The sequence below is a fragment of the Heterodontus francisci genome, chromosome 1, assembly GCF_036365525.1.
Source record: "Heterodontus francisci isolate sHetFra1 chromosome 1, sHetFra1.hap1, whole genome shotgun sequence".
NCBI classification, from domain to species: domain Eukaryota; kingdom Metazoa; phylum Chordata; class Chondrichthyes; order Heterodontiformes; family Heterodontidae; genus Heterodontus; species Heterodontus francisci.
Window position 1 is genome coordinate 21916742 of NC_090371.1, and position 18001 is coordinate 21934742.

The 18001-nt window shown below is 43.9% G+C and overlaps 1 protein-coding gene across 2 annotated transcripts in view; it reads right to left on the bottom strand.

Moving 5' to 3' along the window:
• The window catches only part of LOC137368229 (dedicator of cytokinesis protein 2-like), a 1222644-nt gene extending 1214226 nt beyond the window's left edge, over window positions 1-8418 (bottom strand). For both annotated transcript variants that reach the window (XM_068028710.1, XM_068028709.1), the window contains exon 1: window positions 8125-8418. In XM_068028710.1, the coding sequence (XP_067884811.1) occupies window positions 8125-8167 (43 nt within the window). In that variant the 5' untranslated portion in view covers window positions 8168-8418. The remainder of the gene's footprint in view (window positions 1-8124) is intronic.
• Window positions 8419-18001: the final 9583 nt, after the last annotated feature.

Sequence of the window (18001 nt, forward strand, 5' to 3'; positions counted from 1 at the left end):
TGGTTCTGGACTCCCCAACCATCGGGAACATCCTCCCATCATCTAGCCTGTTAGAATTTTATAAGTTTCTATGAGATCCCCTCTCATTCTTCTAAACTCTCGTGAATATAGGCCTAGTCGGCCTAATCTCTCTTCATACATCAATCCTGCCATACCAGGAATCAGCTTAGTAAATCTTCTTTGCACTCCCTCCACGGCAAGAACATCCTTCCTCAGATGAGGAGACCAAAACTTACACAATACTCCAGATGTGGTCTCACCAGGACCTATATAACTGCGGTAAGACATCCTTGCTCCTGTACTCAAATCCTCTTGCAATGAAGGTCAACATACCATTCGCCTTCCTAATTGCATGCTGCACCTGAGTGCTTGCTTTCAGCAACTGGTGTGCAAGGACACCCAGGTCTCGTTGCACCTCCCCCTTTCCCAATCTATCACCATTCAGATAATAATCTGCCTTTCTGTTTTTAAAACCAAAGTGGATAACCTCACACTTATCCACGTTATATTGCATCTGCCATGCATTTGCCCACTCACCCAACTTGTCCAAATCACATTGGAGCCTCTTTGCATCCTCCTCACAGCTCACATTCCCACCACCACCCCCCCCCCCCCCCCCCCCCAGCTTTGTGTCATCTGCAAACTTGTTACATTTAGTTCCCTCACCCAAATCATTAATATATATTGTGAATAGCTGGGTCCCAAGCACTGATCTCTGCAGTACTCCACTAGTCACTGCCTGCCACCCAGAAAAAGACCCATTTATTCCTTCTCTCTGTTTCCTGTCTGTCAACCAATTCTCAATCCATGCCAGTATATTACCCCCAATCCCATGTGCTTTAATTTTATACACTAACCTCTTACGTGGGACTTTATCAAAAGCCTTCTGAAAATCCAAATACACCACATTCTACTCGTTACATCCTCAAAAAACTCCAGTAGATTTGTTAAGCATGATTTCTCTTTTGTAAACCCATGCTGCCTTGTCCAATCCCGTTTATGCTTTCCAGGTGTTCTGCTATCACATCCTTTATAATAGACTCTGGCATTTTCCCCACTACTGATGTAAGGCTAACTCTGTTTTTTCTCTCCCTCCTTTTTTAAATAATGAGGTTACATTTGCCCCCCTCCAATCTGTAGGAACTGCTCCAGAGTCAATATAATTTTGGAAGGTGACCACCAACGTATCCACTATTTCCAGGGCCACTTCATTTAGTACTCTAGGATGTAGATTATCAGGACCTGGGGATTTGTCAGCCTTCAACCCCATTAATTTCCCTCGCATTATTTTTTTATTAATACTGATTTCCTTCAGTTCCTCCCTCTCATTAGACCCTTGGTTCCCTAACATTTCTGGGAGGTTACTTGTGTCCTCCTTTGTGAAGACAGAACATGTATGTATTTAAGTGTGACAAGTGTGGATTAATTAAGGAAAGCCAGCTTAGATTTGTTAAAGGCGAATTGTGTTTAACTAACTTAATTGAGTTTTTTGATGAGGTAACAGAGAGGTTAATGAGTGTAACCGTTTGATGTGGTGTATTTGAACTTCCAAAATGTGTGTGAAAAAGTACCACATAATAGACTTGCCAGCAAATTAAAGCCCATGGAATAAAATGGAAAGTGGCAGCATGGATACAAAGTTGGCTTGATATATATAAATGACTTGGATATTGGAAAAGAGTAAAATTTCAAAATTTGCTGATGACAAAAACACATCACGTCCTGATCTAAGAACTCCTCTACGCTGATGATGCTGTGCTAGTTGCTCACACGAAAACTCAGCTACAAAGACTCATGGACTGTCTCTCCCATGCCTGTAACTTGTTCGTCTTGACTGTAAGCATCAAGAAAACCGTGGTCATGTCTCTGCCCCTGATCACACTAAATAACACCCCAATGAAGTGGTTAGTAAATTCTGCTCCCTTCTTCTTTCTTTGGCCTCCTTGTCTCGAGAGACAATGGGTAAGCGCCTGGAGGTGGTCAGTGGTGTCAGTTGCTGTGAGGCAACTATGGAATGACCTCTCCATGGCGCATGCCTGGGCGAATGTATGGAGGTTGAGAGTTGCCCAAGCGTCAAAAAAACCCCTCTCGGCCTTTCTGGTGGGGTCCAAAGGAGTGCAGAGCACGACGTTTGGTACCAGTATGGCTGCAGGAACTGCCGCTCCCTTAGGTCCAGACAATCTGTCCCTTGACGCAGAGCTCAATACATGCATAGGGAAAGCAGCTACCACCTACGGCTGACTTGCTAAACGTGCATGGGATAACACCAAGCTGACCCTTAGGACCAAGCTGATGGTTTATAAGGCCTGTGTTCTCAGCACCTTGTTGTATGGCTGTGCAACATGGGTGACTTACAGCTCCCAGGAAAAGAAGCTCAATAATTTCCATCTTCACTGTCTGCGACGCATTATGGGTATATCCTGGCAGGACAAAATCACAAATGTGGCAGTCCTCTCAAAGGCAGAGCTCCCAAGTGTGTTGGCAGTAATCAAACAGTTGAGGGTTTCTGCCTCTACCACCCTTTCAGACAGTGAGTTCCAGACCCCTACCACCCCCTGCGTTTCCCCAGGTTTCGGTACTAGGACCACAGCTTTTCTTGATATATATTAATGACCAACACTTGAGTGTACGGGGCAAAATTTCAATATTTGCAGATGGTATAAAACTTATTATGAACTGTGCAAAGGACAGTGATAGGCTTCAAAAGGACATAGACAGGCTGGTAGAATATGCGAACACATGGCAGATGCAATTTAATGAGAGAAGTGTGAAGTGGTACATGTTGGTAGGAAGAACAATTAGAGACAGTATAAAATAAAGGGCACGATTCTAAAGGAGGTAGAGGAAAAGACGAACAGAGAAACATAGGGTTTATAAATAGAGGCATAGAGTATAAAAGTAAGAAAATTATGATGAACCTTTACAAAACTCTGTCCAATTCTGGGCACCACACTTTAGGAAGGATGTGAAGGCTTTAGAGTGTGTTCAGAAAAGATTCACGAGAATGGTTGCAGGGATGAGGGACTTCAGTTATGTGGATAGTTTGGAGAAGTTGGTGCTGCACTCCTTAGAGAAGAGAAGGCCGAGAGGAGATTTGATGGAATTATTCAAAATTATGAGAAGTCCAGACAAAGTAGATAGAGAGAAATTGTTCCCATTGGCAGAAGAGTTGAGAACCAGAGAATACCAATTTAAGGTGAATGGCAAAAGAACCATTGGCAGATGACATGAGGAAAAACTTTTTTACACAGTGAGTGGTTAGGATCTGGAATGCATTGCCCGAGAGTGTGGTGGAGACAGATTCCATCGGGGCTTTAAAAGGGAATTGGAAAAGCACCTGAAGAGAAAATATTTTCAGAGCTACGAGGAAAAGGCAGGCAAATGGGACTAGCTGAGTTGTTATTGCAGAGAGCCAGCATCGACACAACAGGCTGCATGACCTCCTTCTGTACTGTGACCATTCTATGACTCTAAGATGAAGGTATGTTAATAATTTGGATGGGACTCAAACTCAAGATCTGCTTTCACTGCCTTCCTGGCTCAGTATTAATTGTTTCTTAGTGATAGCGCTCTTGTCTCCAAGTAATGGAGGTTGTGGGTTTAATTCCCACTCCCTAGACTTGAATTATTACTCTAGACTGTCACTCCCAGTGCAGTACTGAGGGAGTGCAGCAGTCTCACGGATATGCTGTCTTTCAGGTATGATGTGGCATTATAGATCTCATGACACTATTTGAAGCACGGCAATAGAGTTTTCCCTGGTTTCCTAGCCAATATTTATCTGTCAACCAATATCACGAAAAAAAAATTATCTGGTCATTGATCTCATTATTGTTTGTGGGAGCTTGTTGTGTGCAAATTGGTTGCCAACTTTTCCCACATTATAACAGCGGATATACTTCATTAGTACTTCATTGGCTGTAAAGTGCTTTGGAACGACAGGAGGTCATGAAATATAAATGCACATTTTTTTCCTTCTGCTACATTCGAAGTGATTAAAGCTAAACTGTGCATCTTCCCGCCTCTGACTTGGGCCTGCATCTCTGGTTCGAGTGTTTGTGGTAATTGTTGTTCTATTTCAGGATTGCAGTATTCATGCTTTTCTCTGCTCATCTCTATTTACTGCTAAACCATTGACAGGATCATGAACATCAGGGAAATGTTAAGGGTGAGATTTACAAGGGAAATTTGCCCAAGGTGAATGCCATTTAAACACGCAGATTTAGGTTTATTTTTCAATGAGATGTGTTTAAATAGGCGACATCTTAAAGCACGACTGAGTCTCACATTAAAACGCGTGTGAGTTGAGAACTGTAAAGCCTTCTGTGTCTAACAGTGGCACTTTGGTTTGTGGCTGTGTGTCTGAATATTGATCTCAAGGCCCCAGAGGACAGCGTGCAGTCTGTTGTCCCATGTGCAGTTGAATGAGCAGGTTCAGGTAATTTGAGTGTAGGGGTCTCTCTCTCCCCCAATTCCTCCCACCTTTACAGAGCTTTAGAAACCAGAAGGTCCCAGCTTTGATTTCTGGTAGTTACGTTAGTTGAGTTCATTTCTGACACAGTAACAGCCGAGGTGCTACCACTAGCTTCTATATCCAGCACCAGAAAGAGTAAAAAAGATCATTCCAGGATCCCACATCGAGCCCAATCTCATGATCCCTGTTGAAAATGTTGTGTGAGTGGAGGATGAGGCTCCTTTGTGTGGATATTTGGCCACTCACTGCCTAGGCCCACTGATACTGAATGGCTACTGCCCGCAGCATTGTTCTCTGTCATGCGTTTTTTGGCAATGTCTCAACAAAATGCTTTCACCTCACACAGGAACATCTCTCCTCCACCCCTCCCCACTACACAAGCAGAGCAAGGTGTCAGCCTTGGCTCAGTAGATTGCACTCTGACCTTTAAGTCAGAAGGTTGTGACTTAAGGACTTGAGCATGTAAATGGTTTGACACTCCGGTGCAACAGTGAGGGAATTCTGCACGGTCGGGGATACCGTCTTTCAGATGAGGTGTTAACCTGAAGTCGCACCTTCTGTGGATAGTAATGGACCCATGGTACTATTTCAAAGAAAAGCAGTGAGTTCTCAAAGATAACTGCCAATATTTAACCTTCAGTCAACATTTATGGGAGCTAGATGTTGTGTTTTCTACGTTATGACAGTGACTACACTTTTAAAGTACTTGATTGGCTGTAATGCATTTTGGGACATTGACCCTTGTGGTTTCTTGACTGAGACTGTCATTGCAGCCAACTTCCCTTCAAACACGAGAATCCTCTCGGAACTAACAGGAGGCTGTCACTACCCTCAGTTCATGGAAAGCCAAAAGAGGGAAGAGACTAGTTGTTCCATCAGGTCGGGCTGAATTTAAACCACAAACGTACAAAGACAATAGAGTTACTCTGTCCCATAAACTTATCTCACATGATTTTTGAACCTTTGCCATTTCCTTTTCTGTCCTGCATCTATTATTTTATAAAAATGCCATAAAAATGTGCATTGTCCAAAATACCTCTAACTACACTATCTGTCCAGGAACGGGTGGGGCAGGGTTGAGGCTGGGTGGTTGGCAATTCAAAGAAGAAGAACATCAACTTGTGATTGTGGTTGTTGGAGGTCAGTCATCTCAGCCTCAGGACATTGCTGCAGGAGTTCCTCAGGGTGTTGTCCCAGGTCCAAACATTTTCAGCTGCTTCATCAATGACCTTTCCTCCATCATAAGTTCAGGAGGGGGGATGTTCACTGATGATTCCACAATGTTCAGCACTATTCGCAACTCCTCAGATTCTGAAGCAGTCCGTGTCCATATGCAGCAAGACTTGGATAATATCTAGGCATGGGCTGATAAGTGGCAAATAACATTCATGCCGTACAAGTGCTCGGCAATGGCAATCTCAAGCAAGAGAGAATCTAACCATCTCCTCTTGACATTCAACAGCATTACAATCGCTGAATCCCCCACTATCAACATCCTGGAGGTTACCATTGACCAGAAACTGAACTGGAACAGCCATATAAATACTGTAGATACAAGAGCAGGTCAGAGGGTGGGACTTCTATGGTAAGTAGCTCACCTCCTGACTACCCCAATGCCTGTCCACCATCTACAAGGAATAAGTCAGGAGTGTGATGGAATATGCTCCACTTGCCTAGATGAGTGCGGCTTCAACAACACTCAGGAAGCTTAGCACCATCCAGGACAAAGCAGCCTGCTTGTTTGACACCCTATCCACCACCTTAAACAATCACTTCTTCCACCACTGGCGCACAGTAGCAGCAGTGTGTACCATCTACAAGATGCACTGCAGTAACTCGCCAAGCCTCCTTCAACAGCACCTTCCAAACCCACAACCTCTACCAACTAGAAGGGCAAGGGCAGCAAATGCATGGGAACACCACCACCTGCAAGTTCCCCTCCAGGCCACACACCATCCTAACTTGGAACTATAACGCCATTCCTTCACTGTCTCTGGATCAAAATCCTGGAACTCCCTCTGTAACAGCACCTACCCCAGATGGACTGCAGCGGTTTAAGAAGGTAGCTCGCCACCACCTTCTCAAGGGCAATTAGGGATGGGCAATAAATGATGCTCACATCCTATGAATGATTTTTAAAAAGTGCACAGCGATTTAACCACATCACCGGCCTGTTTCCACCTTGCATTCTGAGGTAAAATCAAGCCCTGCCACATGTTAGGCTGGACAGGGAGTGCCACAAAGCTATTCAACTGTCAACCTCACACCTGCACTTCACAGCAGGGATCACAGTCATAAGCAGACTCATTCTCCCTCCCTCTCCTTCAGCTGACTTGTTACAGGCCAAAAATTGAACAGGGGACCTTCCTGGTTTGTATGGATTAGTACTACAGCATTTAGCAAGTGGGGCAACTGAAAGATACGTTCCCATTCAAAAGAAAACAATTGAATCATAGAGGGAAATCTATGACCTTCCCCCCAGACCCTCTGTACAAAGAAGAAAGAATATATTTAATTTTAATCGGCAATCAGGACAATACCACAAATTCTGTTTGCATTCTGTCACCACCCCTGTCCTATTTATAGGGTGGAGTTTGCACTGTGCACGCTCTGTTCAATTGAAGCAGGTAGTAACCTCAAAATCATAAGTATAAATATTTGAAGCATTATGAACTTAAAACATCCTTGCAGCTGATCCTAGTCAAACAGCCTGCTGAAAGCTCAGACTCGCACAATGCAATCTGCAGCTAATCAACACAGAGAAAGAACATAAAATTCTCACAAACTTTCAAGCCACTTGCCAAAAGCTGCTGATAAGTTGTACTGAACTTTGTAAAGTGACCTCTTCTCATCCTCTCTCTCTCGCTCTGTTCAGTTCCTGATTTCAAACAACTAATTTTTCTACATCCGAGTCTCTCTGTGTCCTTGTTCTTGACTGTCATGTATACAAGAGAGTGAAGGACTTTTCGATGAGTCAGGTGTCTGACACCAGGCACCATGTTTAAGAGTCTCTGCAATTTAGTCAAGAGTGTCTGACTTAAGAGTACACTGTCTCTCTGTGTAGAAGCACAGCCCACCTAGTTACACCAAGTGTCAAAGCTAACCTGCGAAAGCTGCACACCTTGACAGCACACTGGTATCATTCCTGCAGATAGGACCACCCTGCCCAATGCAGCATCTGTGTTTTCTTATATCTGTTTTCTGAGGTGTTTCCTGAATGTGTATTGCAGTTATTAAAGAGAGTGTTTCAGTATGAATGACACAGTCAAGTTTAGAGCCTACAATTCACGCAGTTACAACTATGCGGTGACTAATTCTGCCGCAGGGTGAATTGGAGAATGTCTTTTTCATGGAGTCCTCACTGGGTTGAATGGACTTCTTCACTTCCACTGCACTTCTGGAGGGAACCATTATACATTTCTGGACCATTTGTAATCCTCACACCCGGGATATTGTTTTTCTTTTGCAATTGCATGACATATTTTGAACCACATCCTGTTCTCGTTATCCATTTTTTTGTATCTACTCAGCTGGCCAGGAAATAACTGTTGCTCTACCCTCTCTATGTTACAAGTATCACTGAATACTACTGATGAGACTTTCCCGAGGCTACATTTTAAAACGCACACAAACAGTTCAACAGAACTCACCAACTCCATATTTGGCATCCACAGTATGACTCCAGGAAGGCATGTCTTGTGTGTTTCAGCAAAACAAAAAACCCTCAGAAGTTTGTTAAGACTGTTCGCTCCCAATACTCTGTTCAGTGCAAGAGCCAAGACACAAGCCAATCACATGCTTAAACCACGTCACACATTACCGAGGCAGCAAGGAAGCTTTTTCCAGCAGAGAATTGATAGGTTAATATGTGAATCTCCATGTGCCTCGATTCTCTAAATCTCTCTGCAATTCACTCGAAATGTTGGCTGCACATTTCCTCTTTAACTTTTTTTCCCTTCACAGCCAGTCATACTCATGTGGCAGATTAACTCTTGCATGTCTCCCCTCGGCTAAAACACTTGAACACAGCAAATTGATTTAACCTAGGTCCACAAAGAATATTGTGGTGGCCAAAACCTAGCACCAAGTAGGTAGTTACCCCTTTCAATAATTTTATTATTGTGTCAAATCATGAATCCTGGAAATCTGAACTAGAAGAGAAGCTGCTGAAAATACATAGCGATTATTTGGCACCTGGAAAGGGGAAACGATGGGTTACTATTTCAGGTACTGATCCAGAACTGAGACTCAAGAGTCTACCATGAAATATTTAGCCTTTCTTTTCTCTTCCCAATGCAAACTGACCTGCTGTTTATTTCCAGCATTTTCAGGTAGATGGATAAATATCAGAATCAAACAGCACAGAAGGAGACCAGGGAGGATGCCTCCATCGAACTAGCAGTCGACACACATGACAGGGGCTGCTGCACTGCTGGCAAAATGGCAGAGAGGCTGCAAAATCACCCCTAATTGAAGCCTTAACAATGCAAATTGGCTGCCTGCCTCCATGCAGGAAGCCAACCTGTTTCCTAACACACTCCTGAGAAAGTTGTCCGATGGCAGCAATGCACTCGGGAGGCATACCAACATGATTTCCTCTTATTTTCCCAGATCCACCCCTACCTTTAAGGAGCCCGTCACTCCGGTGCTGGGAAAATTCAGCCCTTTTTAATTTTGATAGATAGATTAAATATAGATTAGATAGAGAATATAGAATAGATAATTGGATTGGATAGATTGTTACCAAAGTGCTTCTTTTCTTGTGAAAAATATTTTTTTGAGAATTCATAGTTAAACTAAAGAAATGTTGGAGCAGTTTATTTTTTCAAGAGTCTCATCAAGAGAGCACTGAATGGACTTGTTTGACAACAACACTTACAGGTTGTAACATGACTCAAGTTAAAAATAGAACAGAAACCCTAGTAACTAAGGAAGATGTGTGCAGAAAGGTGGCAGGTCAGAAGGTGGACTTTCCGTTTCCAGCTTCACTTTTGAATTGTTTGGAGTTGGGAATAAACTGTTTAAAAGGGGTTGGAGTTTTTTTTTTAACTGAAGGACAGAGCCCCAGCTCAGTCCAGCCTGTTCCATCCCTTTAAAAAGTCTGCAGAAAAAGGAAGAGAACTTCCAAGGAGAGAAGAGAATTCCCAAAGAAGGAGAGAAGACCACAACCCAGCTCAGCTTTTTCCGAAGAAGGGTCACTGACCCGAAACGTTAACTCTGCTTCTCTTTCCACAGATGCTGCCAGACCTGCTGAGTGGTTCCAGCATTTCTTGTTTTTATTTCAGCTTTCCAGCACCTCTCTAAAAGACCTTGAGAAGTCCACTGTGTTAACACTACTTGTCTCCTGTCTTTGAAAAAAAATCCTGCTAAATTAATTCTCAACACCGCCTCAAAGAACTGTTCTAAAAGATCCCTGTGACCCGTCTATGTGTACTTGGAGGCCAGACTGTCGGACTGTCTTGGAACACAACATATCTCATCTGCTGTTTTCTTCAAGAATATGCAAATATTCAGCCCAACTGTCTTTTGTTGCCTGTAGTAGAGCTCTCAACAAAAATTAATTTTATTTTTCCAGTTAACCGGTGTATGTGTGCATGTGTGAGTGTGAGGGGCTAAGGTAAAAAGGGAACTTTAAAATTTCAATCTGTGTGTTTATAGTTTACTTCATTTCTGGTTAAGACTTGTTTTATAATATACTGATAATTTTGTTGTTCATTAAATAAACCTGGTCAGTGTGTTTTATTCTGGGAAAATTAGAGTATATGATTGACTATATCAGTAAGGGGAAAAATTTAAATGTATGTTGTGACCCGTGGAGAAGTGGAAGTAGAATAAACAGTGCACTCCTCCCATCTTAGTTGTAACAAGATAGACAAAAAGATTAGATGAATGATATAGAATAGATAAATAGATTAGATAGCTAGATAAAGATAGATGGATAGATTTTTGGATGAGATAGATTTGATAGATAGATTAGATATTAAACTGATGGCGTACAAGCGCCGTACTTAACTAAAAATCAGATAGAATGGGGAACTCTTAATCTTTTAGACAGTAGCCCCCTAATGAAGGGTTATCAATTTGAAACATTAACTCTTGTTTCTCTCCTCACAGATGGTGCCAGAGCTGCTGAGTATTTCCTGTCTTTATTTCAGATTTCCAGCATCTGCAGAATTTTGCTCTTGTGGTAATTCCTTTTGCACAACAAGCTCCCGTAACCAGCAAGGTGATAATGCCCAGGAACTCTGTTTTTGTGATGTTGATTGAGCAATAAATATTAGTCAGGTCACTGGGGAGAACTCCCCCACTCTTTTTCAAAATAATGCCATGGGTTCTTATGTATTTATCTGAGAGAAGAGGTAGGGCCTTGGTTTACCATCTCATCTGAAAGATGATACCTCTGACAATGCAGCATTCCCTCAGTACTGCACTGTGAGTGTCAGCCTAGATTTTTGTCCTCAAGTCTCTGAAGCGGGGCTTGAACTCACAACCTTTGGACTCAGAGGGAAAAGTTCTACAAGATATTTAACTTGGATAATGAATGTAGGGTTAGAGCTCACATGCCACGAGCAAGCTCAGAGATTAGAAAATATTTTTTCACCCATATTATAGAGGGTATGTTGGACAGATTCCCAGGGCTGAATTGTCTCGAAGGGCATCAATTCCCATCATCGGTGCCAAAAGCAGGAGCCGACCCGACTCTGGCAGGTGTTGGGACCCTGGAGTGGCATTTTGCCAGCAATGGCCAATCGGCAAGAGCTACCAGCCAAATCAGAGGGCTGGCAGCTCAACAGCCTAGCAGTACTGCTACTAGCGGTAGCCACTGCTGAGGCTGCATCACAAAGAAGAAGGCACCTCAATGGCTAAGATGCCCTCAAAGGCAAGTGAGTTTCTTTAGGGAAGCTGGGACCAAGCAGGCAGGCCCCAGGGATGGGAAGGGGATGGGTTGGTCTGGCAATGGTGCCTTAGGCATGGGAGGCTTCTATCAAAGAGGCTCACCCCCCGGGATCAAACACACATATGCATTAGGAGCAGGAGTAGACCACACAGCCTCTTGAGCCTGCTCCACCATTCAACAAGATCATGGCTGATCTGATTGTAACCTCAACCCCACATTCCCACCTACCCCCAATAAACTTTCAACCCCTTGCTTATCAAGAATCTATCTCCTCTGCCTTAAAAATATTCAAAGACTCTGCTTCCACCGCCTTTTGAGGAAGAGAATTCCAAAGACTCATGACCCTCTATAATTAACTAGCTACAGCTACTGTCAGAGAGCTTGTGTACCCCTATTTAAAACTGTATGAAACTTAACTTGCCTCTTAACTTAAACAGTAATTATAGTTAATTGCTAAATGTAAGCAAAACAAAAACTAGACATTCGAGAGATTACCCCCTAAAATTCCCTCATTTACCAGACTCCCTTCTTCACACTCTGTACCCACCAGCAGCACTCAGTGCCAATCTGATGGAAGGCTGTCAGGATTTACCTGGCAGTCTCCCTACGCAGCAACAGGCCCTCCTGTTGTGGGAAAAATGCCTGCTGGGGAAGAAAGTGCCCCTTAATTGGGACCTTAAGTGGCTCAATTGGCTGCCCTGTTAGTATAGAAACCATTCATCCCACCAATCTAATTATGGCTCTGATCATAGGTCCCAGGTTTGCCATGTTTGAATGGGTTTTCTTGGGTGCGTTTGTCAGTGGGTGTTGGTTTTGGCTAGATATATTGGTGTGTGTTCATCTGGCTTTGCTGGATTGCATTTGTTTGACTAGGTTTGTAGATCTGGGTCTGTTGGGCTGTATTTGTTTGACTAGGTTTGTAGATCTGGGTTTGTTGGGCTGTATTTGCCTGGGTTTATTGAATTTCCTATCTGCTTCAAGGAAGTACATTACTTGCAAGCTCTTCACCTGAGAGTGACCTCCCAATTTACAACTGTTTCAAAATATTGCTGTGTGACATGTCGGCAGTGAAAATCTTAACCACAGATATTTTCCCTGAAAGTGGAACTTCAACCTTCCCCAACAGCTTCCGCTTAATACATCCGTAAGCTGGTAACAGTAGCATGTCTTAAACAATTGTTCAGAAATAGATGGTGATGGAAGTGGCTAAAAGAAATCGGCTCTACTGGGAGTTATGCATCACCTACAAGCTATGAAATCAGATACTCCAACTCTCTCAATGGGAGTGCCCTTACTACTATGACTAAACCGCCTGATGAGATGATCATTGCAATTCAGCAAGAGTACACAAGCTAATCTGTCGATTTGTTGACCTGCCCAGTGCCTTTTACTGCCCTCTCAATATCTTGCCTATTGTTGGGCTGGTCCTTACCCAGATATTTGGATACCAGGAAGATCCTGACAATCAGGTCCTTGTAGATGGAGAAAATGGGACCCACAAGGATCTCCAAACCAGGGCCCTTGAAAACATACTGACGCACTTGGGCATAGTGCTCTCCTTATAAAGGAGGCTGATTGTGAGCATTAAAAATCTTTGAAGCCATTAACACTGGCTGACCTCCCAAACAACTTGTTAGCGTCACTTGCCCCTATCCCTTTCTTTGGCAGATGCCCAAATTGCACTTTGGGACGTCCTCAGGACATGAAGGGCAAATAAATGCAATTTCACTCTGTTCTAATCTTGCACCAACCCCATCCTGATCTCTTTTTCAATTACATTGAGTTACAGCGATTGTACAGCACAGAATCAGGCCATTCGGCCCAACTGTCTATGGTCTATGCTGGTGTTCAGGCTGCATGCAAGCTTCCTCCCATCCTGTTCATCAATCCGATCAATATATCCTTCTATTCCCCCTCATGTACTTAACTAGCTTCCCCTTATATGCATCTATGTTATTCACCTGAACTATTCCATTGAGTAGCGAGTTCCATATTCTCACTGCTCTCTGGATAAAGAAGTTTCTCCTGAAGTCCCGATTGGATTTATTAGTGACTATCTTACATTTATATATATGGATGTGCTTCCAATTCCACCCACACCTCACCTTTGCATGCTCCATCGCTGAAACTTCTCTCCTTCCTGGGCTTCACTCATTCCATTTCAAGTGATAGATTTTTGACAGACATCTATTACCAGCCCACCAATTATCTGGTTTGTGCTTCTTCCCACTCCAAGACTTGCAACAAATCAATCTCTCTCTCCCAGTTTCCTCATCTTCATTACATTTGGGAATTGGATAAATACTTGAAGGAAAATGCAGAGATATGGGGAAAGAGCCAGGGAATGGGACTAACTGAATTTCTCTTCAAAAGAGCCAGCACAGACTCTGTGGGCTGAATGGCCTCCTTCTGTGCTTTTTTTTTATTATTCATGGGATGTGGGCGTCACTGGCCAGGCCAGCATTTATTGGCCATCCCTAATTGCCATTGAGAAGGTGGCAGTGAGCTGCCAACTGAGTGGCTTGCTAAGCCATTTCAGAGGGCATGTAAGAGTCAACCACATTGCTGTGAGTCTGGAGTCACATGTTGGCCAGACCAGGTAAGGACAGTAGATTTCCTTCCCTAAAGGACATTAGTGAACCAGATGGGTTTTTACAACAATCGACAATGGTTTCATGGCCATCATTCGACTAGCTTTTTAATTCCAGATTTTGTTAATTGAATTCAAATTCTACCTTCTGCTGTGGTAGGATTGGAACCCATGTCCCCAGAGCAATACCCTGGGATTCTGGGTTACTAGTCCAGTGACAATACCACTATGCCACTGCCTCCCTGTACAATACTGTTCTATGATTTGTACTGGTGGCTCCACTTTCTACAACAGACCTTCTGAAATGTGCAACTTTTCCATCAGCCATGAACTCACCAGCACCATCCTTGGTCACACCCATTATTTCCTGTGCCACTTCTGTAACCTTTTCCCCCTCAACAGCATAAGAGGATCCTCCTACTTCTCAACTTTCACCATACTGGTCTCTATTTGGTGAGATTACTTTCCACAATTTCTGTCACCTGCATTATGATCCCATTACATTTCCCTCCACTCCACTCCCCTCGTCACTTTCCAAAGGAACTGTCCCATCGGGAATCCTCTTGTTCGCCAACCCTGCTTCCAGTTGCCCGTCTCCTGACACCTTTTCTTGCTACCCACAGCACACACACACAACTTCTGTTTATTCACCTTCACACACACACCATTTCCCAGGGCCAAAAACCGTCCTTCTATGTCGGTCAGCAACATACTTACACTTCCTCTAATACAATATATGAGATTTTCTGCTTGAGTTTCCACTTTTGCTTTGGATCATGACCAGAGATCGAGTGGCAACTTAAGATTAAGCAACAGTTTTCTACTAAGCATGTTGCAGACTGTTCACTTCCTCTCTGTATTTGGAGCAACTTACTTTTTTAATTCATTCACTCAGGGGATGTGGGCATTATTGGCTAGGCCAGCATTTATTGCCCATCCCTAATTGCCCTTGAGAAGGAGCTGCCTTCTTGAACTGCTGCAGTCCATGTGGGGTAGGTGCAACCACAGTGCTGTTAGGAAGGGAGTTCCAGGATTTTGATCCAGAAATAGTGAAGGATCTGTTATTTTTTCTCTCCCTTCTCTTTCCACAACCCCCCAACCTTACAAAACATCTTTGATACCTTTCAGTTTTCAATTCTGTTGAAGGGGTATATCTGAAACATTAATTTATCTTGACATAGAATTATTTAGCACATGGTGCCTTTGTCGGCTCTTTAAAGAGTTATCTAATTAGTCCCAATCCCCCTGCTCTTTTCATGAGCCCTGCTTCATTTCAGATGCTAACCAACCTGCTGCATATTCAGCAATTATTTTATTTGTTTTTTATCATCAACGTTCTATCAATGCACAAAGCAAGATAAATGGAGACCTGAAAGTGAGGCATCTGGGAGAAGCAACAGAAAAGGAACAGACGGAGCACAAAAAGGCATAGACTACTACAAAGCATTGCTGCATCAGGCAACTCCAAAGATTCATGTCACCAGCTGCACTATCAGTCCTTTTTGTTTGGTTTTTGTTCATGTTGTTTGACCATTGGAATAAGAGGCTGAGGAGGACTAGCGAAGTATTGTGTTGCCCTGGTTAATCGTTTTGGTGCACCGATATTGTGCTAGATTCCAGATACAATTTCAGCAAGCAATGTCAGCTTGCCATCTAAAATGAAGGATTTCCCAGCTGGAATCAGTAATAGCTCTATTCTGACCAACTCACTTGATGTATTACATTGGAGGATCAGCACGTGATATCACAAAAAGGAGGACCGTCTGTTCAATGTCACCTCTCCTCTGTGTACATGTGTACCTATGACTCTGCATTTATTCAGATGTGTTCTAGTCCATCCTCTGCATCTCAATCCAACAAATGAGTGTCTGTCATGGTTCAGTTGATAGCACTCTGACCTCTGGGTGGTGGGTTCAAGTCCCACGCCAGAGACTTGAGCACCGTATCTAACTGATACTTCAGTGCAATACTGAGGGAGTATCTTTCAGATGAGATTTTAAACTGAGGCTCTGTCTACCCTGTCATGTCAATCTTTCAAGGAAGATCAGGAGAGTTCTCCTTGGTGTCCTGGTCAATCTTTATCCCACAACCAACAACTAGAACAGATAATTTGGCCATTATCATATTGCTGTTTATGGGAGCCTGCTGTATGCAAATTGGCTGCTGTCTTTCCTGAATTAAAACTGTAACTACACTTCACTTCCAAAGTATTTCATTAAATGTAAAGTAATTTTGGGCATCGTAATTTTGTGGGCAGTGCTACAAAAATGCAAGTTTCTTCTTTCTTTCTTGCTCTCCATCATCTCCATCTCTGCTAGATGCTTAAGCCATTGTACGATATAGTTTTAAATGCTACACACATGGGGCTGAATTTTATTCTAGCAACAGGGGCTCCAGCAGCAGGCTGGAAGATGGGGGGAGACCCTGCCTTGGCCCTCCATCAGATCGCCATTGCAATTCCACGGCTGTCGGACAATTAACTGCCTGTGTCGGTGAGGCCGTCCCTTTAAGCAATGAGCTCCCGCCTCCAGAGCTGCCGGCCAATTGGAAGGAGTGGTAGCCACTGCCGGTGTTGCAGGAGGCCCTGCAGCACCAAGACGGGAGAAAACTCCGAGAGAGGTAAGTGGGATTGGGTTCACCACGGTCATTCAGGCAGACCCCAGAGACGGGGTTGGGGGGTGTGGTGGTTGGTGAGGTTGGGAAGGTGTCTTCCCAGAGGGCCCCTCTGGGGGCCCTGGATTGTCCCCCAAGGAGGGACCCCTCTCATCCCACTAGGAGGCCGCCAGGTTATATCTAGCAGCATCCCCCCGCAGTGTCAGGCCCCTTCATTACTTGGCCATTTAAGGGTCTCAAATTGGCTGGGACGGGAAGGCCATCCTTGGCTTTCCCCACCCCGGGCTAAATTGGAAGTCATCTGGAAGGCAACGGGCACTCCACCTTCCCAAGCAATTTTATGGGTCCTGTCTCCATTCCCATTCCGAGAGGGCATATAAATTTCATCCACCCTCACTCCACGGAGTTTCTGGTCTCCATTGTGCGGCTGTGGAGAGATGAATAAGGAGCCTCTGGTTCAGGTGAAAGGTGAGATTAAAGCAGCGATGTTACCAAACCATGGTGTTTTTTCCCTAGACCAGTATTGGTGGAGGCCTGAGAATGGGTCAGTTCGCTAATTAGAGAGGAGAAAAATAATGGGAGAACTTGCAATTAAAGATAAGCTTGAGCAGATTTAACCCAGTGCTGAATGTTTTTTTTCATTTATTCACAGGATGTGGGCATCGCTGACAAGGCCAGCGTTTATTGCTCATCCCTAGTTGCCCTTGAGAAGGTGGTGGTGAGCTGCCTTCTTGAACCGCTGCAGTCCATGTGGGGTAGGTACACCCATAGTGCTGTTAGGGAGGGAGTTCCAGGATTTTGATGAGGTCACAGTGCAGGAACAACGATATAGTTCCAAGTCAGGATGGTGTGTGGCTTAGAGGGGAACTTGCAGGTGGTGGTGTTCCCATGCATCTGCTGCTCTTCTCCTTCTAGGTGGTAGAGGTCGTGGGTTTGGAAGGTGCTGTCGAAGGAGCCTTGGTAAGTTACTGCAGTGCATCTTTTCGATGGTACACACTGTTGTCACTATGCGTTGGTGGTAGAGAGAGTGAATGTTGAAAGTGGTAGATGGGGTGCCGACCAAGCGGGTTGCTTTGCCCTGGATGGTGTTGAGCGTCTTGAGTATTATTGAAGCTGCACTCATCCAGGTAAGTGGAGAGTATTCTGTCAAACTCCTAACTTGTGTCTTGTAGATGGTGGACAGGCTTTGCGGAGTCAGGAAGTGAGTTACTCGCCACAGGATTTCTAGCCTCTGACCTGCTCTTATAGTCACAGTGTTTCTATGACTGGTTCAGTTAAGTTTCTGTTCAATGGTAACCTCTAGGATATAGCACAGTGGTAGTGCCACATAATATGGTGGAAGTTGTCCTCAGTGTGAAAACTGGACTTTGTTTCCACAGGGACTGTGTGGTGATCACTCTTACCAATTGTAATGAACAGATGCATC